Here is a 23002-nt window from a genome sequence, read left to right on the forward strand (position 1 = left end):
CAATTAATACTGGAAAAAGTATGGTTGCCTTTGCAACTAGTTAAGTAGTTGTCAGGGTTATGTTTTGGCAAAACTAAAATTTGTCATGGTTTACCCGCGCTCCACATTCTGCTCAGCTATGATGCTAAAGCTGCTACATGTGCTGTTGACAGTGCAGAGAGTATTGAAAACAATGTGATGCTGCAAATATTTAAGTTAACATTCTGTCCAAATTATATACTCTGTTTCTGTTCCCAGTATTTTCCAGATTTTTTTTGGACATAGTAATTTATATTACATAAACTCCAGCCGAACTCCAAAGAAACACACGTGAAAAGCTGGGGGTCATCATAAATAGCATGAGCTAGTATTATGTACTTTGGATTTGGTCCAGTGTCTGTTCTCTCATGGCTGTGGTGGAGCTGACAGCTGCTTTGAGATGAACAAACTGTAACTGTTTTTGTCTCGTCTTTTCCAGGAAACGCCCAACTCTGTTTTCCTGGTCATGGAGGTAAGTATAGAAACATGATTTTTTTTTCAGAATTTGTTTCTCAAATGTTACTTGTGTTGGGGAAAGTGTGTTTTCAGTGCTTTGGTATTCGAAACCTCATTTTTGCTGGTATGGGCTTCACTGCCGTCAGTCATCTTTCATCTTTTCCCCTGAACTTGTTTTGCAACACTTACACATTGGCTGCAAAATTGAAAACAAACCATGACTGCACCTCATGTTACTCACTGAAAATAGAATACTCCCCTCAGTTTTCTAGGAACTCTGTTCCCCAAAAGCTTAAAATCTTGTTTTGCTCAAAGTTTATACAACTAGGCTAGGTTATCATGATGTTGTTTTCAATGCTAACACAGAGGGAGCAGGCAGTCAGTTGTTTGTTAAATAAGTAATAGACTAATATTTTAACTGTTGAATGTAATAGGGACGAGGTAACAGAGGGACAGCTAAATCAATAAATCAATCTCAGCTGTCTGGTGCCTTGGTCTTTTTCTTAGCAGACAAAGCTCGTCTTAATCAAACATTGGGAAACGTATCAAATAAAAAAAATCATTTATGGGCATTGAGGTGTGATGAATATTGTGACCCTGTACCCTGGGGTCACTTTGAAGGCAGCATGCAAATACTTTTACATCTGAATATGTAAAACCTGACGTATCAGATGTGTTCTACATCAGTGAAAGCAGATTTTGTAATCAGAGTTCAGGTAAGCTCGAGAAAACAATCAACCCAACAAGGACACAGCGTAGATTTAGACAATTTGCATGGCACTAGAGTTCTACTTTGTATTGTTCCTGCTTCCAACATCACGTTGCAAACGCTTAAAACAAGCTAATGGCTAATCTCTGCTAGACAGAGCATCAGGCCCTTGCATTAGAGAACACAGACTCCAGACTACAGACACAACTCCTTACTAATAGCTTGTTTTGATTTCAAATATGTACAGACTAGAGGGGAGCATCTAGGGCTATTCTGAGGATTATTGTTCAGCCTTACTTATCCAATCTCTCTGTTTCTTTTAAACCACCACGAGTACCTCATCTGTCTGTTCTTGTTGTCCCTCTGGAGAACTAAGTGCACTCCAGCAGTGGTTGTCAGCACTGATAAGGCTTTAGCCATTCAGCAGGTTAATTGATGAGCCTGCCATTATCTAGGATTTAAACAAACATGCATGAATGCGTAATAGCAATTTATGCTTCATAGGTTGACATGGTTGAACCTGAATTTTAATTGTTGCTGATATTGTGTATTTGTGTCCCAACACAACAGTACTGCAACGGAGGTGATCTTGCCGACTATCTGCAAGGTAAGCATCACACTAATCTGTCAGCCACACACACACAGATTATTGTTCACCAAAACAAAGTTACTATTGCTGCAGTGGAGGGAAAGCCATGTGACTGAGTGTGGTAATGTGGTATTGATGCATAGAATTGAGTAATATTAGCCTGTATTCATGTAAGAGTGTTAAAGAACATTAAATAAGTGAGTGTCTGTTTTCATGTTTTCTGTGTGTGTGGGGGGGAATGGACTGTATGTGTGTGTGGGAATCACTCTGTACAAAGAGTTCCTTCTCTTCCTTGTCACAGTCAGCATACTGTTTTTGTCATTGTTGTTTCTTATAAAAAGGTCAGCATTTCTAGTTCTAACCAGTAACAGACAAACTCCTGGACCCCCTTTACTATACTGTTTCAGCCACTAGGTTTACATTACCTCTGGAGTGCAGTCATCTTTATGTTGTCAGTGACATCATTGGCATAGGATGTCTCACTCTGACAGCGAGGAGGGGTCTAATGTTGCAAGAAAACCAGAATGTCAAGTTTCATGTAAATGTTTCTGTGGTGTACATGACATGCATTCCTGACTAAGTTAGCAGCACTGAGCACGATTGTTCAAAACAGTTGTTGGATTGTACGTATGGTAGTTTGTTTATAACATCTCCAGGAAACAAGGTGGCATCACACATATTTAAACTCAAGGTGCAAGAGTATCAAGCCCTGTGTTGAAACTAGTGTGTTGAGTGTCGCAAAACACAGAGGTTGTTTCTGTCGTAGTGAAATGGGTTAAAATTGGGCCAGCTTCTGGAATCCCGTGAATGACAGGTTGCCAATATGTTTCTGAGAAAACCACATGTTTACACCTTTGTTCCATAAAAGCACTGATTGTGCGGCTAGGGCTGCTCCCTTATCACTATACCGTTACATGGTGTACCTGCGAGGGTCAGGGAAAGACCCGTCCGTGACGTGAAATGTGGTGAATTAACGCTCTGAAGCTCTCTATGGCATCTCGATTGTGTTTTTATCATTACAGCAACCTGTATTGCTGTGATCACTCCATAGGTAATAACAGTGCTAATTACATAAGAGGGTCTCTTTAGTGAACGATTCTATTACTTACACAACTTTCATATGTTAGAAGTTTTCCACTGTAGTGGGCAGAGAGCAGCTAACCCCAAATCCTAGATTAATGTTGATAAGCTTACTGGTTTGATCTATGCATACACTGTAATCACAGTGGCTTGGTAGAGAGACAGAGAGGGAGAAAGAGAATAAGCGTGAGAGAGGAATCCTCTTAGTCTCACATCGGATTACACTTATTTCACTACCACCAGGGAATGGGACCTTCACTGCCACAGTTACTCTGTTTACCTCAGGATTATTAGTGTAATATGCTAATTATTAGCTTTAATCAAGTTAGGCTAACATAACAGTTGTAGTGCAAAGTCTTTTAGAGTGCTTCAGTCTTTATCGTGTCAGTGCAGACCAATTAAACTAGTTATTAATGTTCTTCATCAGCAGCAGGAAGCCAAGTAGGTGCATCCTAATGAGCCAATTTGCTTGAGAGACGACAGTCCCTGAGGAAAGACATTCCTTCAGCATCCACCAATGTGCTCTGACAAACCGGGACATAAAATCATAATTTTCTCCATTTCAGCTAAGGGGACGCTGAGAGAGGACACGCTGAGGGTTTTCCTCCAGCAGATTGCAGCTGCCATGCGCATCCTCAACAGCAAGGGAATCATACACCGTGACCTGAAACCCCAGAACATCCTGCTGTCTTATGCAGGCCGCAAGAAGTCCAACATCACTGGCATCCGCATTAAAATAGGTAACAGAAAAGACTCAAAAATCCTCAAAAAGCCCTGGTTTTATTTTCCACCAGACTAGGGGCTGTTTAAACTCAAAACAAAATGTAATTAATATATTTCAGACAACACTTGTCTTCTGTTTTGACTGCAGAACTGTTTTGGTGTTACCAGTAATAATAAGACGTTTTGTTTCATTTGTCTGTCCTCCAGCTGACTTTGGCTTTGCACGGTACCTCCAGAGCAACATGATGGCAGCCACGCTATGTGGGTCACCCATGTACATGGTCAGTGTGCTTTTATGTTTCGTGTGTGTGTAATTGCAGCTGAGCTCAGTAACTTCTGTCAGCTTTTTTTGCTGCATAACTCTTCTTGTTTTCGATCTTTACTTGTGACCTTTCCTCCCTCAGGCCCCAGAGGTTATCATGTCCCAGAACTATGACGCCAAGGCCGACCTATGGAGCATAGGAACAGTTATCTACCAGTGTCTGGTTGGCAAGCCACCATTCCAGGTTAATACTGTGCAGAAACAAAGATTAACAATTTTTTGTTGAACTGGTTCTTAATCCTTAATTTGTATTTTCAGGCCAACAGCCCTCAAGACTTGAGGATGTTCTATGAGAAGAACAAAAACCTACAACCCATGTAAGTTATCTATGGACTGGCCTGGAGCATACATTGGTGTGGATGATGTGATTGCTTGACAAGAAACTTGTCCACATGACAAGTTTTCTAGCTTACCCTTTATAATCAATGTAAGCAATCTTGCAATGTAGTTCATTGTCCTTCATGCAAATGGCAATCTTTGGAGCTGGGTCTCTGTTGATAAGATCCCTCATTATGGGTGGGTGCTGAGAACACAGCACGAGCTTCCTGCTTTTGTAACGGCCACCTCAGCACAAAGTAGAAGAAGGTTGTAGCCTGTATGATTGCATCGGCCTCTTCATTTACCGTCCACTCTCTTGTACAAACCTGCACTACAATCCTTCATGTCTAGAAAGGCCTTGTGGACACATATCGTATCACTTTATCATACTCTGCTGCTTGTAACTATACATCATAGAATCATAGATCATCTCACACAGTAAAGTATTACATGTTTTCGTGCTCTTATTACCCAGCATCCCAAGAGAGACATCCCCACAACTTAGCGACCTGTTGCTTGGGCTGCTACAAAGGAATCAGAAGGAAAGAATGGACTTTGGTGAGTACTGTCACTCAAGTAATGCTGTAAGTGTCAAAAATAATATTCATATTTGGTTTTATATACTTTGCATTGTTTACATTTCCCTGCAGACACATTTTTCAACCATCCTTTCTTGGAGGCTTCATCCACCATTAAAAAATGTAAGCAGCTTAATGTACTGTGCTTTTCATTCTCTTTATTTGAGCACTTAATTAATTGAGAGTTTGTTCCCCCTTAGCATGTCCAGTGCCAGTCCCCAGCACCTCCAACGCTGTGACGGACAGCTCCTGTGGCAGCTCCCCGTGTATCCGCTACAACTCCCCTCCTGTGAGTTTGATATTACTATATAAATCCCCACTCAGAGTGGATTACACGTTCACTGCCTCTTAGGTAATACAATATTAACCATACCTCCCTGGTGTTACACTCCTAGTGTGCCAGCTTACAGATATCAGTCTGAACTTCACAACAGCATGCTATGTGATGTCCAAAATGAAAAAATATTCACTCTGTGATATCACTTCCATAAGTAGTGCTAGTGTCAGTGCTGCTCATAGTTCACAATCTCTTTGCACAGTGGGAATGCAGAGCCAGTCAGTTTCCCAGGATGTCAGTGTTCTCTGTAACAATGTGATTACGGTACATTAGTTTGACAGTCAGCGCTGCCCTGCCTGGAAACCTTAATTGCATCATTCAGGAGCCGCACTACAACTTAATCCTCCTCTCTCTCTGTGTGAACACAGTCTCTCCCGGACATGCAGACCTTAGCAGAAGATGGTCTGTCATCCCCTCCGCTTGGTCCACCCAACTTCCTGCAGCTGTCCAAAGAGTCTGCAGGAAGCACCAGCAGTAAGAACTCCTCCTGTGACACTGATGACTTTGTCCTGGTACCTAACATCTCTACTGACAGCTGTAAGTGTCAACACACACACACACACACACACATACTCTGTATTAAAATCACAGGTGTAATTACACCATTCAAACTAAAAGGGGGAATTCATATGATATATATTGCACACTGTTCCAGTACCTGCATTTGTAGATATGATCATATTTTCATGCCTTTGAGCCACACAGCAGCTACTACACAACAACCACTGAATCAATTAGCTTTGCTGCTAAGCCCTTGTCTTTGTTGAGCCTACAAACATGAACACGTGTCCAGCATCCTTTCATGTTGGATATGCCACCAAACAATGATTGAGTTAGGTGAAAGTACACTACAAACACAGGGTTTGCAGACTGGGTAGCTGCATGCAGCACAATAAACAGGTTGTACATATATCTGCAGTCAAGTTTGTTTGTTTTGTTGTTGCCTAAAATGTCACTGTGGCTGCCTGCCAGGTGCTGTCAATCACATATATTTCCTCAAACACAGCTTATTTGGACTGTCGGCATTGATTATCAGTGTTGTGTCTTCTCTTCCTCAACTATTTGTCATAGTGATGTAAAAACAGGATGGTTTAGCTCTTCAAATAGACCTACCATGGCTACAGTATGCACATATTGAATTCTCTAACTTCTTGTTATGCCCACAGCACACATATGCTCCCACACTCACATAGCACATGTCACTTAGTCTACAGGCAGTAAATTAGACAGCTGCCATTTCATGCTGTAATTGTAGAGTGCACAAAGAACAGACACTCTTACCTCTTGAATGGTAAAATGAACCCTCATGCTCCACACCTGCTGCAATAAACGCACACATCCACCTGCTAGGGGTCACATAATGAACAGTGCAAGAAGAAAGACCCAGTGGCAAGCATTAAGAGTCATATTATATGCAAGTAAAGGCTTGTGCACCTTGACACTCTTTTGTTTCCTCCTGTTTTTCTACTTAGATGATCAGCCAATGGGAGCAGGACGTCGGCCATCCAGCGAGTTTCTCATGTGTGGAGGGTAAATACAGTTTTTACATGTTCTTCTTGATAATATACGGTAAACTATTGCCCATAACATTGGAATAAACTATTGTTAGCTCTTCTCATTAAATGATTGTGACTATGCGATTATTGAGCAGTCTCTTTCGAACATATCACAGTGAAAAATCAAATAGGAATAAAAAGAATGTGTCTGAAAATCTAAATTATTTCAACTCTTGGGCAACCGTGCATAGAAATAAATAAGACATAATCAGCTGTTAACAAAGAGGAAGGATCCTCAACAACAAAACATCAGGTGTGGTTTTTATGGGTTGAGTGCTGGACTAGTTCATGTCAGGGAGCAGTTAACTACTCAAAGTCTTAACATTGCCATAAAGTCTAGGTGATTGATGCACTGGGTTAGGACATTTTCCAGAACATAGGCCCTTGTAAAACTGGGTCTTATCTGTGCTAAGCTAATAACAGCCACTGTACATTATGGCTAATTATATATCTGTAGAGCATTAACAACACATGTAATATTTATATCAACTAAGTTTTATAAACAATAACATCTGTTAAAATCAACGTTTGTTGTTTAATATTTCACTCAGATGTTCATGGGGGGAAAAAAAGCAAAAGAACATACATAGGTTTTCCAGATGTAGTTGTTAGCAGAGTTGAAATATCCTCTGATAAACAGTAATTCAAGTGTGTGTGCAAGGGTACTGCTTTATGTTGCTGTCACAGTGTGCCAATAAGTTTCCCTACTACTGCTCCCCGTGGCCCTCAGCTGATACGTAGTTAGGTTGTTCGAAGCTGTGATTAATAGTAAATAAATGGGTTGTATGACTCTGATCAGACACATTTCATGAGTCTGCACTGGGTTCCTTTGGTGCACTGAATGTGTGACATGATGCTCTGAGTCAGATTCCATTTTCACAATGAGTTCACATGTTTGTAAGCTCCTGTTATCTGATACGTTTCTGTGTCAGTCAGGCTTTATTTGTTTCTTCACTATTTTTGTCTCCACACATAGCTCTGCACCAAATACCACACACACACACACAGGCTGTCCATTCGTCCTGAGTGAATCCCTCTGGCCACCTTCAAATCTGCATGATTAGTGAGTTATGAATCAGTGGCTAAGCCAAACAACAAGGTGCTGCTGTGCTAAAAATGGCACCAAAGCCACAGAGTGCTGTGTGGATAAGAATAGCCTCACAAACTCCCCTGTGATAAACTGTGACGGTGCCTCAGCTGTGTTTTTTAAAATATTAAAATATGCTCACATGCACTACGTCTGCATTATTTGAACACAGCAGTCTTGCTGGCCTTCTCCGTTGACTGTGCTCACAAAACCGAGGTATTTAAATGGGACAAATAATCAGAAGAATAAAACTTTTATCATGCTTTACACTAAAGGTACATTTCTTATTTTTAAGGAGAAAAATACTGACACCAGATTTATTAATATAGCTGTAAGAATATTGTCAACACCACAATAGCATCATGTCCAGCTGTTATTTTTCTCTGTGAGTTTTGCTTCACAGCTTATATGTATTCCTTGTAGTTTGTTTTCTTTTATTTCTAATTAGTTTAACACACATGTGATGCCGACACAGATAGAATGTTATTTGCAGAAATTCTTCTGCTGTCTGTCACTCTTCCACCTTGCTCATGCTTCCCCTCCATCTCTCAATAACCTGAGGCCGGATACCGCTTTACACTCCTTCCATCTTCCTGCTCTAGTGTTTGCTTCTGTAAACAGACCCAAGCGTTCATTCGTCTCTGTTCTGTTTTTGGTTGTGCTCACTCTGTTTTATGTTTGCTGCTGTTCTGTCTCATCACCCTCTAATCAGTCAGCTGTCCTCCCTCCCTCTGCTACCATCTTAGTCGTTTTCTCCAGAGCAGTAACTCTCCAGTGCTTACATAAATGAGTTAATCATTGACACAGGAAGGGAACATTTTTTCATCATTACAGGAGTTGTCCCTTACGATTTAAAAACAGCAGCTACACTCAATAGCTGCTAAGTCACGGCCTTGCTCTGTATCCTAAATTGATTGGAGGGTGGGACCAGCAGGGAGAGTGGGCTTTAGAGGGGGATGGAGCGAGGGGCAGGATGTCTAAAGAGGGATTATCATCGTTAAGAAAGTGGGAGATAAGAAAGGGGACAAGAGAGACAAAGCCAGCCAATGAATGTGATGGATGAGGGGAAGAAGAAGTGACAAGATTTTATATGCTGAAATAGTTGAATCCCATCCCCCGCTGCTGGGCTGCTTGGTCTAAAACCAGGTCAGCTAGAGGCAGCTGACTGGCAGATCCAGTCTCTCTCCTCTGTCCACTCAGGGTTCTTTTGCAAAAAGCAGCTGTTTACTGACCTACAAATTCTCTTTCCCTCTTTGTAACACGGGTATCCAAGCACACACTATCACCGTCCATATTAATCCCTTGGCTGGGATCAATAAAGCTTTTAACAACCTGGAGAAAATAGAAAGCCTGCCCATGGGTTGCTGTATAAAATGTTCTTGGATCAGTGTTGAGCACGTGGCTAGGTTTGTATCGCAGATATCCTACAAAGCTCTCTGGTTCTTTGTCTCGACTAGTCTTTGCCTCACGTGTCCTGTAGACCCTCCCAGACTTCATGTTGTTACATAATACTGGTTTCCAACTGCACCCGCTGTAACGGTCATTTCCTGCACCCCCCCCCCTTCCTTTTTTACATTCTATATGTAAGCAAAGGGCCCCTCTGGGTGACTCGGTCATGACTTTATGTTCAGAACATTTTGTCTCGTGTGGAATAACAAAAGAATGCAAATGAGCTGCGTGTCTTTGCACTTCCCCTTCTGCCCGTGCAAACACAGACAGGCCTGCCTCACGTGTGCTATTGGCTGCCCCTGTCTGTGGCCCTGCCCCCAACAGAATGAGCTTAAAGCCGATTGGCTCTGCCTCTGTGTTTACATGGAAGCCCGGCCCTCTTTTTTTTTTCACCCACTGGCTCTGCCCTCATGATCAACCAGACTGAACTTCCACAACTGGCTTCCAAGCAGAAGTAAACAAAGAACCGGAGGCTGTAGAAACAGTTTTTCTTGCACGAACCGTAACTTTTGGAAATTTATTATACTATGGGTGTTGCCACCCCAGAAGATGTACTACAGTTCTGGAAACAGCAGCAGCAGCCTCGAGCAGACCGGCTAATTGCACCTTTCACCCTGTTCTTCCCCTCCAGGCAGCCACAACCCACCCCGGGACAGACGCCTATGGTGTCCCCACGGGCAGAAACCACCCCCATACCTGTTCCTACACAAGTCCGCAACTACCAGCGCATCAAGCAGAACCTCTCCAGCAGTCCGACCACCACGCTTTACAGCTCCCCCAGGTAAGAGCTGCCTTGGGTAATGTAACGGCTGGATTAGGCACCAGCTTGTGACTAAGCTGTTTCATTAGCCATAAAGTTTCCCTTAAGTTACATCAGCTTCCTTGAGTTTCAGGCCTTCTGAGCTGCTGCTGGGAGGTTTTGTTGGTGGTTTTATGTCAAGACAAAGTAAAGGGTGGTACCTAGTTCTGTTGTTCCTATTTACAGTCTGGAAAGGAGAGCCACATGGGGTACTGTGGGCTTTAATAAGCTGTATTGTATTGCTAATGTGTTTGTTATTTAGAGGCTTTATTGTGCTGCATTCTCTCAGGACTTGTGCTTATCTGAATTTCCACTGACAATGTTCCTGCCTCTGAAGATTAGAATTTATTAACGTTTCTAACAGAGCAGCAGGAGTTATATGCTGGAGGACAGGTACTGTCCCTTTCACCCTTGCATTGCTTCTTTGTTCAAAGTGGGACAGCTGAGCCTTCCTGTCTAGTCAGTGTACAGGGAGGATTAACACTGCACACTTCGACAACCCCTTTGACCTATTGGAAGCCCTTCTCAATGTAGTGTTATTGCGGTGTAGGGTGCAACATTAAAGGATTACTGTTATACACAGTACAGCCCCTACTACACACATGTAGGTCCCTTATAGATTTTTTTTATAAGTTGTATTTGTTTTACGTTTTGAGTGTCATTGTAAGTTGTGTATGTAATAAAGGAGTAGTCTGCTACCTAGCAAACATTGATGTAAACATCCATCACTACTTCTTCTTTGCAGATTGTACCACGTATTTAGTTTCATATGTTTGGGATGGACAAATGAGCAATCTTGCGTAGCAAAAGCTCCCACACACTGTGTGTCTGACTCACATATGTGTACTTACAGCTGTAATGGGACGTCTCAGCAGCCAAACAAATATGTACATAGGCTGAAATGTGCCACAGGGAATATTGTTGGATAACTGAATTGTATTGTATTCTAGGTCTGGCACTGTGAGACGCTCCAACACTAGTCCCATGGGGTTTCCCAAGGTTGGCTCAGCTTCCCCCAGTTCTGCAGATGTCCCACAGACAGTAGGCCGGCGCCTCTCTACAGGCAGCTCCCGGCCTTACTCACCCTCACCCCTTGGTAAGGTTTTTGTCTAGACATGTCCCGAAGCACCTCAGAGCTGGACATTTCCTGACACTCACGACAAATATGTGTTTGTGTTTGCAGTGGGCACCATCCCTGAGCAGCTGGGTCACTGCTGTTGTCACCTGCAGAACCAGGAGCCCCGCAGTCGCAGCTCCTCAGGAGGTCAGTGGTCACTGGGCTATCGCACATATAATTGCGTCAGCATAGACAAGATTCAAGTGTAATGGTTTTGTAGCTATTTGGGTCATTGAACGAGTAAATGGTTCTTGTTCAGAAAAGCATTTTTATATCTTTATTGAACACTGACAGGACTACAAAAAGAGCTAGACTAAAAAAAAAAAAAAAACAAGTGCATGGTTTTGTGCTCAACATTTAAGCTGAGCAGAATAGCTGCAGTTTTGGTTCTCCCTCTGTGTCATGACTATTTTTGAGTAAATGCATGACTCGCCATGAGTCAGGGCCTTTTTGAAAGTCTGTGACGCCACTGTTATATTGAAACTGTGCACGTCTTGCAACTTCGCCCCTGTTTGTGTCAAGAGGGTTGGCTGTCATGGTGACCATTTTCTCAAAGATAGAAGTGTACTGTCAGAAAGGATGCCGCAGACAAACAACAGTACTTTGTCGTCGGTTTGGAAAGTCACTCAGGCAGTCAGCTTTTATGACGCAGAGAGTCAATGGAAGCTTTAAGGACCGTTTCTCTTCTGCTGATTGGTTAGACACTGTTGGAAAGAGCAAAACTAATAAAAGTGTCAGCAGTAGCGTCACTCCCTGCTATTTCTGTGCAGAGCACATTTTAGAGCTTAAGGCTGCCTACAGCTAAGAGACAAAGGAGACACGATTCTTCAGTGTTTGCTGTAATGTTGTGAAAACAATATTAAACCAATTTATTTCATGGGAGGTTGTTTAGTTGATTCTAATTAAACGCGAATACCTTCTCTAGGTTCTCCTGTCCCGTCCTCTCAGCTTTTGGGAGCTCGCCTCCAGAGTGCCCCAACGCTGACCGAGGTCTACCAGAATAGACAGAAGCTCCACAAGCAGCTGTCAGACCCTGTACAGCCTTCATCCTCCTCTTCTTCCAGTAGTCACTCCCCTCAGTTTGGCCGACCGGTTAACCTCGGCTCCTCCCCCACCAAGTTGCTGGGTTCCTCCCCTCGCACATCAGACTGGCTGCAGAAGTCCCCGCTGCCCACTATTATTGGTTCCCCTACTAAGGTGAGAGCAGTTACAGGAGAACATGATCAAATCAAATATAAGGTTGCTAAAGGTTTTTTTTTTTGTTTATTTTTTTTTTCATTCAGACCATTTCAGCACCGTTTAAGATCCCCAAAACGCAAGCTTCATGTAACTTGATGGCACTGGCAGACAGCCCCGTGCCCACCAGGACGGTGGCAGATTCCCGAGACATCTGTGCCCATCACTGCAGTCCACACCTTGCTGGACGGGCAGCTGCCCCAGAAGGCAGCAGAACCTTTGGCAGGTAAGACTCACTGGAAAACAACACATTGTCAACCTGTTAATGTATTGCTCCAAAATATTTTCACAGATTCAGATATACCTTTGACCTTGTTGTGCTTCCATACCTCACAACTGACGTTTTATACTAAAATGATGTGATTTTAATATGAAACATCGACTAGTAGCTTCTGTCCTGTCTGCAGTGACGTCAGTTTGTTGGACACTGCGCTGATATTATCTGTGTTTCTCTGCAGGTCTGTCAGCACAGGTCGTCTGTCTGACCAACCAATCAGAATCACTTTGGGTGGACAGGCCTATCAGGGCAGCACTGACAGCCTGAACACTGAGAGACCCATGGACACAGGTACGCTGCTGCACACTCATTTAGTCAGTATATGGAATGATTATTGGCTTGCATGCAAATGTGTAAATTATTAAATTTCTCTCTCTCTCTCCAAAGCCCCTGCAGGTCCTAGTGGGCTGGCACAGGGTGGGTCAGCAAGTCCCCGTACTGTCCTTTTCACTGTGGGTTCACCACCCAACAGCAGCACTCCTCCAACCTGCAGCCACCTGGGTACCCGCCCTCGCACCACTTCAGGTAAGAAAGCCCCTAACTGAGCTGATCAGACGTGATTATTTGTAATGGGGTCTTAGTTGTTTTTTTCACATGACTCTCTCCTCCCTGTCCTCTCTCAGTGGGTTCCAACAGTTCAGCTGGCTCCCTATGTTCCACCAGTGGTAAAGTCTATGTGGGATCTCCCCCTGGCATGGCCATGGGCTCCTCTCCTCCAGGAGGTTTCTGTGGTGGGCAGGTCATCCCTGGTGCAGATGGTGCACCCAGCAGCCTACGCTACGTCCCCTATGGGACCTCTCCTCCCAGCTTGGAAGGCTTCATCACCTTTGAAGCCCCTGAGCTGCCTGAGGAGACCCTGATGGAGGTAAGACTGACTGTTCTCTCACACCCTGGGATGTTAATATTTGGATTATGTATGAACTCTTTTTACTTTCTGGCACAGCGTGAGCATACAGACACCCTGATGCATCTACGCATGATGCTTTCATTCACCGACTGTGTCCTGGAGATGGCGGCAGTTCGAGCTGGGGGGGCCGAGCTTGGTGTATCGGCTGCCTCCCTCTACCCTCCCCAGGACAGCGTGGTTGTGGACCAGATCAGCCAGCTCAGCAAAGAATGGGGGTAAGGAATAATAATCCCATACAATTAATGACATGTAGCCTCAGGAGGGCTTTTTTTCCCAGTGGTGTTGCTGCAGTCTGTCATATATATTATGATTATGCTGCCCTCTGCAGGCAGGTGGAGCAGTTGGTCCTCTACATGAAGGCAGCTCAGCTCCTGGCTTCTTCTCTTCATCTGGCCAAAGCGCAGATTAAATCTGCCAAACTCAATCCCTCCACTGCTGTCAAACAAGGTAAGAACATTTGGGCAGCTTTTCAGTGTGTTTACCTGGTAACTATATGAGGAGGAAAGCAGTTATATATGATGTTGGTCATATATAACTTTATACATGTGCTCCTTTTTCTCTCAGTGGTGAAGAGTCTGAATGAGCGCTACAAAAGCTGCATCTCCCTCTGCCGGCGCCTCACTGACAAACTCAACAACTTCTTTGCTGATAAGCAGCGCTTTGTGGACGAGATCAACAGCGTCACAGCAGAGAAGCTTATCTACAATCATGCAGTGGAAATAGTAAGTCTTTTACACACACAGGACCATCATAAAGCTGTAAAGATGTTGGTCAGCCTAAAGTGATGTGTGCTGTTTTGTCCATCAGGTGCAGTCAGCAGCTCTGGATGAGATGTTCAAGCAAACGGAGGACATAGCGTACCGCTACAGCAAGGCCGCCATGCTGCTGGACGGCCTGTCTAAGATCCTACAAGACCCTACTGACATTGAGAATGTGGTCAAATGTGAGTACACACTCTGACACATGCATCTACTTAAAGAGCTTATGTGAGAAGACGTATGGGGTATAGTCTATACTAAGGAAAACTCATCTCTCTTTTATTAATCTGTTATTATCCTGTGTATTTTCTCTGCAGACAAGGCCAGTGTGGAGCGCAGGATCTCCGCTCTGTGCTACTGTACTGTCACGCTGTATGAGTAGCAGCCCTCATTTGAAAACACGTAGAGGGACCACGTCCTAAGACTATTGACCCTCATCCTCACAAAGCCCCTGTTCCCATCCTGTAGCAGTTCAAGCACTTTTCCTTTTGTGACATTTTCATCTGTATGTTCATTTTACTGGCTGCATCATGGAATGAACTTGGACCGATGCACAAATTTACAACCAAAGATGATAGAAGATTCAGAAACAAAAAGCCGAACACAAAAGTCTGCGCTTTGCATTTTTTATGATGGTAAAACACCATCGGATTAACATATTCACAAATCATTTGTTTTTAGCAGAAGGGTAAGAGGATTCACGGGACTATGAGAGTGTTGTGGGCGTCCAAATAGACTCACGCTCCACGTGAAGCAGTTCAGCCGTTTATTTACTCTGCGTTTTTGTTGTTATTGTCCTTATTTATTGTTTTGGATGAACATGGAGTCTCCTGACTGTCTTGAAAACCTCAAGTGTTGAAGTGGAAGAAAGAAACAAAAGGCTCATGGCCACTCACTGTAACAGATCCAACTCAGAGATGACGTGGACTTTTTACATAAAACATAAACTCCTGTTACACAAACCAGACAGCCATGAGAGCAAAGGAACCTGTACATTTGTAATTGCTTTGTGTTTTTTCTTCTTGTGTTGTTAGCTCAAGCACTTTATTGTGGATTGAGGGAAAGGAGACAGATTGAGGGGAAGGTTTATTTGATCACCCACACTCATGCATACATTTCCCAGGAGGCAGTGCAACACCAGAGGCAATGTTGTGGATTTGATTAAAGGGCCATTCCACTGATTTTACACTGTCTGCTCAGTCTGATCTTCAAAGATTTGTATAGTCTTGCGATTTTGATGAGCATCTTGATGATGTTAGTTTGAAAGAAATATGCATTTATCATGCATAGAGGTTCTCACAGTGGGAAATGTTTTCTTTGTGTAATCTGACTTTTGGGAAGTATTATGCAAAATCAGTGGAACATCCCAATAAATACCAATTATGGTCATATACAATCTATATGTAGCCATTTTAAGGAGAAGATTTGATTGGCTCATAGCCAGACCTCATTTAAAGAAGTTGCCAGACAGCACTAAACAAGGGATGACCTAATCATGCAGCTCACAGTGAGGGGATGTGAGGTTGAATTTAGGCTGTCTAGAAAAACAAAACCTTCTCCAATGCAGGTGTCCACATGGATGACGCAAAACAAAACAGTCGGACTACTTGACAATTAACCTTTAATATGTTCATTTATTTTACTAAAACAAACGGCTTTTTATGTTCTGTCAAAATCTGTAGCTAATGTTTTTTAAACAAAACTTGTATATATTTGAATGTGGTGCATGTGATGAGTGCTTTTCCTTTTTACTTTGGTTGGGGAACAAATGCGTGTGAGATCACAGTTTGAAGGGCGTTGATGCTGCTTATCTGACGCCCTGCCTGTCAGTCAAAGAGCACAAATCTTTATATGTAGATAGAAACGTTTGTATTGATTTTATTCATGTCTGCCAAGGGTTTGATAAGGAAAAACCTATTTTGGCACAACAGGAGTGTGCCAAAAAACTATATAATATAAAAAAAAACTATAATACAACTCATGGCAGCTCCAGAACTTTCCAGAGAACTCTTTCTACCAGGACTGTTGAGATCACATTTATGCAGTGGTTCTATGAAATGAGCATCCTCATACTCATTTCCCTAAATTTTGTGAAACTTGTCCCCATCTGCACTGCCCTCACGTCCACTCTGTCCCTCTGCCTCCCCCTCAACTTGTTTGCTGTGCTCCCAAATGTGTTTGTACTGTATGTACAGTATGAGTGTATATATACACATGTGCACTTGCCAGGTGTGCATTAATGGCCAGTCGTATCCTGTTAGTGATGGGTAAAGGAGGTGCCTTCTTCTTGTGTAAGCAGACATAGGCCTTCTCCTCTGTACAGGTGTGAATACATTCTTTTCTTCCTGTGTACAAATGTGTATAAATGCATTGACAGGCTGTCTCTGAGCCTGTTCCTGATGTACTGTTTTTTTCTAGACATATCTGGGTTTCAGTTTTTCCCTCATCTTGTCACTCTGAACCACATGAAGCCTTCTACTGCACAGAGTGAAGAGGGACGAACAAAGCTGATAGAAACCCCACCTGAAACTTTGCTGTTTTAGATAAAGCATGGGTACCAAGTCTGCATCTTACCCTGTAGAACCTCTAGAGTGTTGAATGTATGTATGTACCCTGTCGTTTTGCGCCTCTCCAGCTTGATCTGAATGCATTTTGAAGAATCCCTGCTGTCAGTGATGACCCTGAAGATGCAACACTTTCCAAACACCGATTTCTGTTAATGCTATACTTGTGTCTCTCACCGAGGGGGTCTCTGTTCTTTATGGAACTCAAATACAGTCTTTGTTATTAAAATGAGGAAAAGAGAAGCTGTCTTGTGTTCTTTTTATATTATAGCCCACATGTGCACCAGGATACAAAGAAGTATTTGTGCTCTCATGTCTAAGTAATGACTAAAATACTTTACCTGTTATATGGTCAACATGATCTACTTCCAGACTTGCTGTAGCTGTGAGTCCTCCAAACACTAGACGTGTATCCTTTGTGTATAACCTGACCGCCCTCTGGGTAGAACGCACACCGTATGTACACATACAAAACATATGGCGCGCCCCCTGGTGGACAAATGACATATGTCATAAAACCCCTCCATGTCAGCCTGTTTAAAAGGGAACAGTCTCAGTCAATGGTGAAAAATACCTATTGATAATGTTACGTGGAGAAATATTACAAATGTAAATGTTTTAAATGGGCTCATAATTATAACTGTAACTCCGGTGTCATCAGCTAATTTTGATGCATTTGGCCTAGCCACCGTATCCACGCTAAACAATAACGGATCACAGGAGCACAGTGGTAGAGAAACGGACTGTAACATTATCATTTTTATGTGCATGGTGACACATTTATGCTGCAATTATTAGCGCTGCATTACTAATTGTAGATCGACTAAACGCTGTTTGACTAACCTAGCTAAAGCGAGCGCTAATAAAAAAAACGTCCATTATTACAAGAACAGTGACACGAAATCACTCCCAAGCGAATTTGCCTCGAAAAAGCTGCAAATTTGTGTTTCAGGGTGGACGACTATTGTCTGTCCAGACACGCTCCGCTGTGTGTAGACACCGTTTGGTATTCAGCTCGACGCCTTTAAACGCAGCCTGCGGCTATCAGGTTGTTGTTGTTGGTGTTGAATGAAGGCGGTACCCAGCTCTCTGTCTCCTATGCTGATTGGTGCTTTGTTTGATTGACGCATCTGCAGACCAATTGCTAGCGCAGTCACTGGTGGCTAACAGCTAAACGTTGTTACTGTATTCAGTTAGCTAGCTGATAGCTACATTTGGTCAAAGAGAAAAGGGACTTTAAGGTAAAACTTATTTTAACGTGTCTTTATATATCACTTTTATAGCACTACACAGCTATTAACACTAACACATTTGCTATACCTAGAGAGTTAACAGACTTCGCATTGCTATTAGTTACGTTAATGTTATTACAATTCAAGCTAAGCCCAGCTGCTGTTCAACGAATGAGGTAATATGTGGTGTTAAGTCTTTAATTGAGGTATATACAGATTTCTTGTATGCACAGATAAAGGTTACCTAAAGGTATCAGATGTATTTGGAACATTGTCATAACCTTCGCAGATAACATCCTTTTATGACTCTGTATTGAAGATGTCCCGGGAACAGCTGGCCGTGCAGAGGGCGAGGAAGTCCTTCCACACAGGCAAAACCAAACCTCTGGAGCACAGGATCCACCAGCTGAGGAGCCTGCTGCGCTTCGTCCACGAGAGACAGAAGGAGATAGCAGATGCTGTGAAGAAAGACCTCGGCAAGGTGGGTGACACGTTTCATTGGTAGGTAAACCAGCCACATCACAATAATGCAGCTGTCATTGTGAAGGTATTTGTTTTGATAAGGAATGATTAGTGTGTATGTTTGGTCAGCATATCAGGTTATAAGCCATTATTACTGATGCTCTAATTGGCTTTTAAATATTGTTGAGGGTGGAATTGTTTGTCTCAGAAAGTGCTGGGGATTATTCCATATTGCAAATGTTGATATATTTATATATACTGTATATGTAAGTATGGTGATACTCATGGCTTGTAAACGCCTTAACTAGTATAGGTGTACTAACATTGTGTCTATCTAATCATTCAATGTGTGTGACTGAATTATAACATGTATACTAATAAGTAACATGCCTGGTTGTACTCTCAGAGTGAATATGCAACAGAGCTGTTTGAGACTATTGGACTAGAGGGAGAGATCAATCTGGCTTTAGAGAATCTGGCTGAGTGGGCAGCTCCTCGGCCGGTCGAGAAGAACCTCCTCACTATATTAGATGAGGTTTATATCCAGCCAGAGCCCCTGGGAGTGGTGCTCATCATCGGAGCCTGGAACTACCCCTGGGCTGTCACCCTGCAGCCGCTGATCGGAGCTATTGCCGCTGGTAAGCGAACATTGAATACAACCTTAGGATCAGAGCATTGCTGCCTGCTACAGATAATAATTAGAGCCTCTGATGAAGATTCTTCTATTACATTTTGTATTCGACCTCAGACATAGCTGCTGTCACATGTCATTCATTTTAAACCTTTGCTGCAATTTCTGCTGTTTGTCTACACTGTGGTGCAGTGGTACTCACATTAAGGATGTTTATCATCCATGCTGTGTCAGTACTCTACTATTTGGAAAGTGTTAGGTCTTGAATTGCATTTCTCATTTTCTAGGCAATGCAGCAGTGATAAAACCATCTGAGATCAGCTCTCACTCCGCCAAGCTCATGGAGGAACTTCTCCCTCAGTACCTAGACAAGGTGAGCCTCCTGTCTTGTTGAATCACAGCACCTGCAATGTGTGCATCAGATATTAACAGTAGATGCCCTGTCTGTAGGATCTGTACCCAGTGGTTACAGGCGGCGTGTCAGAGACCCAGGAGCTGCTGAAGCAGAGGTTCGACCACATTTTCTACACAGGCAACAGCACAGTGGGTAAACTGGTGATGGAAGCTGCAGCTCGCCACCTCACGCCAGTGACCCTAGAGCTGGGAGGGAAGAGCCCCTGCTACATCGACAAGGACTGTGACATCACTGTGGCGTGTCGGTCAGTTGAATAAAAGATTGTGCTGAAGCTGAAATACTATACAATTTGTTAGTGACCAACATTGTGATGCATTCTCTCTCTCTCTCTCCAAATCAAGTCGCATCACGTGGGGGAAGTTCGTTAACGTTGGTCAGACCTGCATTGCTCCAGATTACATTCTGTGTGAAGCATCCATCCAGAGCAGAGTAGTGGAGGAAATTAAGAAGTGCATCAAGGTACAATTATCCTTATCATACACCAGTTGTTTTGAGAGGTCATTTCTTCACTCATAATTTCTTGTGACACCTTACAGGAGTTCTACACAGACAACCCCAAGACCTTTGAGGACTATGGACGCATGGTCAACCAGCGCCACCTTAAGAGGGTCGTGGCTCTCATGGAGGGCAGTACGATTGCTGTTGGTGGAGAAGTAGATGAATCCCAGTGTTACATAGGTATGTGCTTTGTTTTGTTAGAGCCTCCTAGAAATACTTAAAGGCAACGTTTATGTGCCTTTGTAACGTGTTTTGATTGGTTCGGGTTAGCCTTGTATATTCTGTCCAGTACACAGTTCACTGAGCAGGTATGTGTGTCTGTGTCACATAACAAACAAGCAGGTCTATTGATTTCAATCGTAGAAGTGAATATAATCTCACATTCTGAGCGTTTTGTCAAAAATATTTAAAAAAATATAAAATTGAAGGATACATGTCTTAACCAGCAGGGGGCAGGGCTGATCTTGTTAGGATGTCATAGCAGGTTTGTTCAGTCACACTCTGTTTATAACCTGTGGTTCTCAAGACACTGGGGTTTTATAGTCATGGCAAAAACAATAAAAAAGAGGATTTTCCTCATGTATGTCCCCTTTAAACTGTGTGAAAGTGTCTCAGTCCCTGTTCACGTCCTCCAACTCTTCCAGATGTTCCCTGCTCACAGAAGCCATTTTATTTAACCTGGTTCAGCTGTTTGGGTAACACTCTCTGAATGACCTTCCTGTCTCCTTGCAGCTCCCACTGTGTTAAAGGATGTGACAGGTGAATCCAAACTGATGCAGGAGGAGATATTTGGGCCTCTGCTGCCTATCATCACAGTGAGTGGTGTGGATGAAGCCATCGAGTTTATTAACGACAGAGAGAAGCCGCTGGTCATTTATGTCTTTGCTGATAACAACAAGGTACCGTCTCCAGCTGATATTCAGACATTTACGTGTAGGTTTTATAGTGAATCTGTGTGACTGACCTCCTCTCTGAACAGCTGATCAAACGAGTGATAGCCGAGACGTCCAGTGGAGCTCTGCTGGCTAATGACTGTTTGGTGCACTTTACTGTCTCCGCTCTGCCCTTTGGAGGTGTTGGTAAGTGTGTGACTGTCAGCAGCTCCTGTAGTATTTATACTTTATTTGACTCAAGGTGATACAGCTTTTATGACACACTTCCCGTGTCTTCCTCCACAGGTAACAGCGGTATGGGCTGCTACCACGGCCGCCACAGCTTCGACCGGCTCAGCCACCTGCGCAGCTGCCTGATAAAACAGCTGAAGATGGAAGGAGTCAACAGCATGCGCTACCCCCCACACACCGCCAAGAAAATGAGCTGGGCCCGATTCTTTCTACTCAAGCAGTTCAATGTGAGCAGGATGCGCCACCTGGCACTGCTGGCTATGCTGGCTGGATTAGCAGCATTTGTGGTGCAGGTAAAGAAACAAAACTACATCAGTGCCTTCCAAACAAAGATAAGGTTTATTTTATTCTTCATCAGAAAATATGCTTTGCCATTCTGAACTTTTTAAGAACTTTTTTGAAAGATATTTGAAAAATAAAGAAACATATTTCAATACATCAATACATGATGACAAGAATAAACACATTTTTATAATCTGATTACAATGTATATGGTGATACGAATAAAAATTGAAGCATTGTGCCATATACGCTGTACAGACATGTGAAGAACATTTTCTTTAGAATTTATTAGGATAGTAATAAACATATTAAATAATAATACAAATCAGAAATCTGCAAAAAACAAGAATTGAACCTAAATCACAACATCTGTGCTTAATGGCTGCCAATGTTGCTGCTAGCATCATCACTGTGACAGGTTTTAAAGATTAGAGTCACACTTTGGTGTCAGGAAATTGGCGTTTAGATCTGAGGAGCAGCTTAATGTCTCTATTTATAATCTGCAAACTGTCTTTCTATGTCCAGAAGTGACTGGCTGAGTGTTCACATTCTCTCTCTTTGACAGACATACAGACATAAATCACACAGTGCTTGCTGCATGTGAGGTGTTGGTAATAGTTTCTCTTACAAAACAGCAGGTTGATAATGTGTAAGTGTTAATAATTGACACACTGAACTTTCAACCAGCACAGAAAAGGAGAAGGACAGACGTGGTCATGGTCAGAAATAACATTTGTGTTCTAAATAACTGGGAAAATGTTTCTGTAGTTTGTATAATCAGTGGATTATTTGTGCGTCGCCTGTTTACAGCTTTGTATATATTAATAACTAATACATTTTAACAAGTTGATCTGACCATTACTCCGCCCCCCACATACCCACAGTCCTGCAGGCCTGCAGCCTAATACAACAATGGCTTTGTCTCCTGTGGACAATGTGTGGTGTTGTCTGCGAAATCTAACCACATAATGCCCCCTCATCTACCCTCCCTTCAATTACCCAGCATGCTTCTCTCCCCCATGGCTAAATGGTTTCTTTTGTTTTGGTCAACCCCACCAGCACCTTTGTGGACATGCACACTTGTTGTGCTCCTGTGTGAAACTTCGGTGTGTTGTGTTGCTTGCAGAGGTTCCTGCGATGAGACCGGTGGACTGAAGTTTGACCCAGTGCTTCCTGCAGATGATCCTGCGCAGGACTAACAGTGAAACACAGCACTCCTGTACTGGCCCATGTCATTTCACATTCATTTGCTGTAGATATATTTTACTGACTTGTTTGTTGTCTGTTACACAATCAGCTGCTAATGAAGTTTTAACTATTTTTAAAGTAAATAATTTAAAGTTAGAGTTTACATTTAAATTATGAAAAATAATGTAGTTGTCATTCATTTCACAGACTGCAAGTAAACACCAACATTTCAACTCTTCTATATCTGTTTTGTTTTTGTTTTTTTTCACCATGTACAAATAGATTTACGA

At 42.8% G+C, this 23002-nt stretch overlaps 2 protein-coding genes across 3 annotated transcripts in view; both read left to right on the forward strand.

The window, feature by feature from the left end:
• Window positions 1–17123, forward strand: part of ulk2 (unc-51 like autophagy activating kinase 2) — a 29027-nt gene extending 11904 nt beyond the window's left edge. Inside the window, exons 4-27 of the mRNA XM_028420471.1 lie at window positions 458–490; window positions 1754–1790; window positions 3419–3592; window positions 3783–3856; window positions 3980–4081; window positions 4156–4214; window positions 4691–4773; window positions 4866–4916; window positions 4994–5082; window positions 5499–5667; window positions 6603–6660; window positions 9854–10003; window positions 10972–11117; window positions 11205–11285; window positions 12064–12335; window positions 12422–12600; window positions 12833–12942; window positions 13039–13176; window positions 13275–13516; window positions 13595–13773; window positions 13887–14005; window positions 14123–14280; window positions 14366–14501; window positions 14634–17123. Coding sequence (XP_028276272.1) covers window positions 458–490; window positions 1754–1790; window positions 3419–3592; window positions 3783–3856; window positions 3980–4081; window positions 4156–4214; window positions 4691–4773; window positions 4866–4916; window positions 4994–5082; window positions 5499–5667; window positions 6603–6660; window positions 9854–10003; window positions 10972–11117; window positions 11205–11285; window positions 12064–12335; window positions 12422–12600; window positions 12833–12942; window positions 13039–13176; window positions 13275–13516; window positions 13595–13773; window positions 13887–14005; window positions 14123–14280; window positions 14366–14501; window positions 14634–14698 — 2904 coding nt within the window. The 3' untranslated portion in view covers window positions 14699–17123. The remainder of the gene's footprint in view (window positions 1–457; window positions 491–1753; window positions 1791–3418; window positions 3593–3782; window positions 3857–3979; window positions 4082–4155; window positions 4215–4690; window positions 4774–4865; window positions 4917–4993; window positions 5083–5498; window positions 5668–6602; window positions 6661–9853; window positions 10004–10971; window positions 11118–11204; window positions 11286–12063; window positions 12336–12421; window positions 12601–12832; window positions 12943–13038; window positions 13177–13274; window positions 13517–13594; window positions 13774–13886; window positions 14006–14122; window positions 14281–14365; window positions 14502–14633) is intronic.
• A 913-nt stretch (window positions 17124–18036) lies between these two features.
• LOC114445425 (fatty aldehyde dehydrogenase-like) lies at window positions 18037–22932 on the forward strand. 2 transcript variants are annotated; one of them, XM_028420484.1, is made up of 12 exons: window positions 18068–18121; window positions 18260–18288; window positions 18432–18593; window positions 18981–19212; window positions 19493–19578; window positions 19656–19864; window positions 19962–20079; window positions 20157–20298; window positions 20851–21017; window positions 21098–21197; window positions 21297–21535; window positions 22651–22932. In XM_028420484.1, the coding sequence occupies exons 3-12, from the start codon at window positions 18432–18434 to the stop codon at window positions 22663–22665; spliced, it is 1470 nt and encodes a 489-aa protein (XP_028276285.1). In that variant the 5' UTR covers window positions 18068–18121; window positions 18260–18288; the 3' UTR covers window positions 22666–22932. The 2 variants fall into 2 exon arrangements, with proteins under 2 accessions (XP_028276284.1, XP_028276285.1); XM_028420483.1 differs by lacking the exon at window positions 18260–18288 and having other exon boundaries at window positions 18037–18121.
• Window positions 22933–23002: the final 70 nt, after the last annotated feature.

The sequence above is a fragment of the Parambassis ranga genome, chromosome 13 (genome assembly GCF_900634625.1).
Source record: "Parambassis ranga chromosome 13, fParRan2.1, whole genome shotgun sequence".
Classification (NCBI taxonomy): Eukaryota; Metazoa; Chordata; class Actinopteri; family Ambassidae; genus Parambassis; species Parambassis ranga.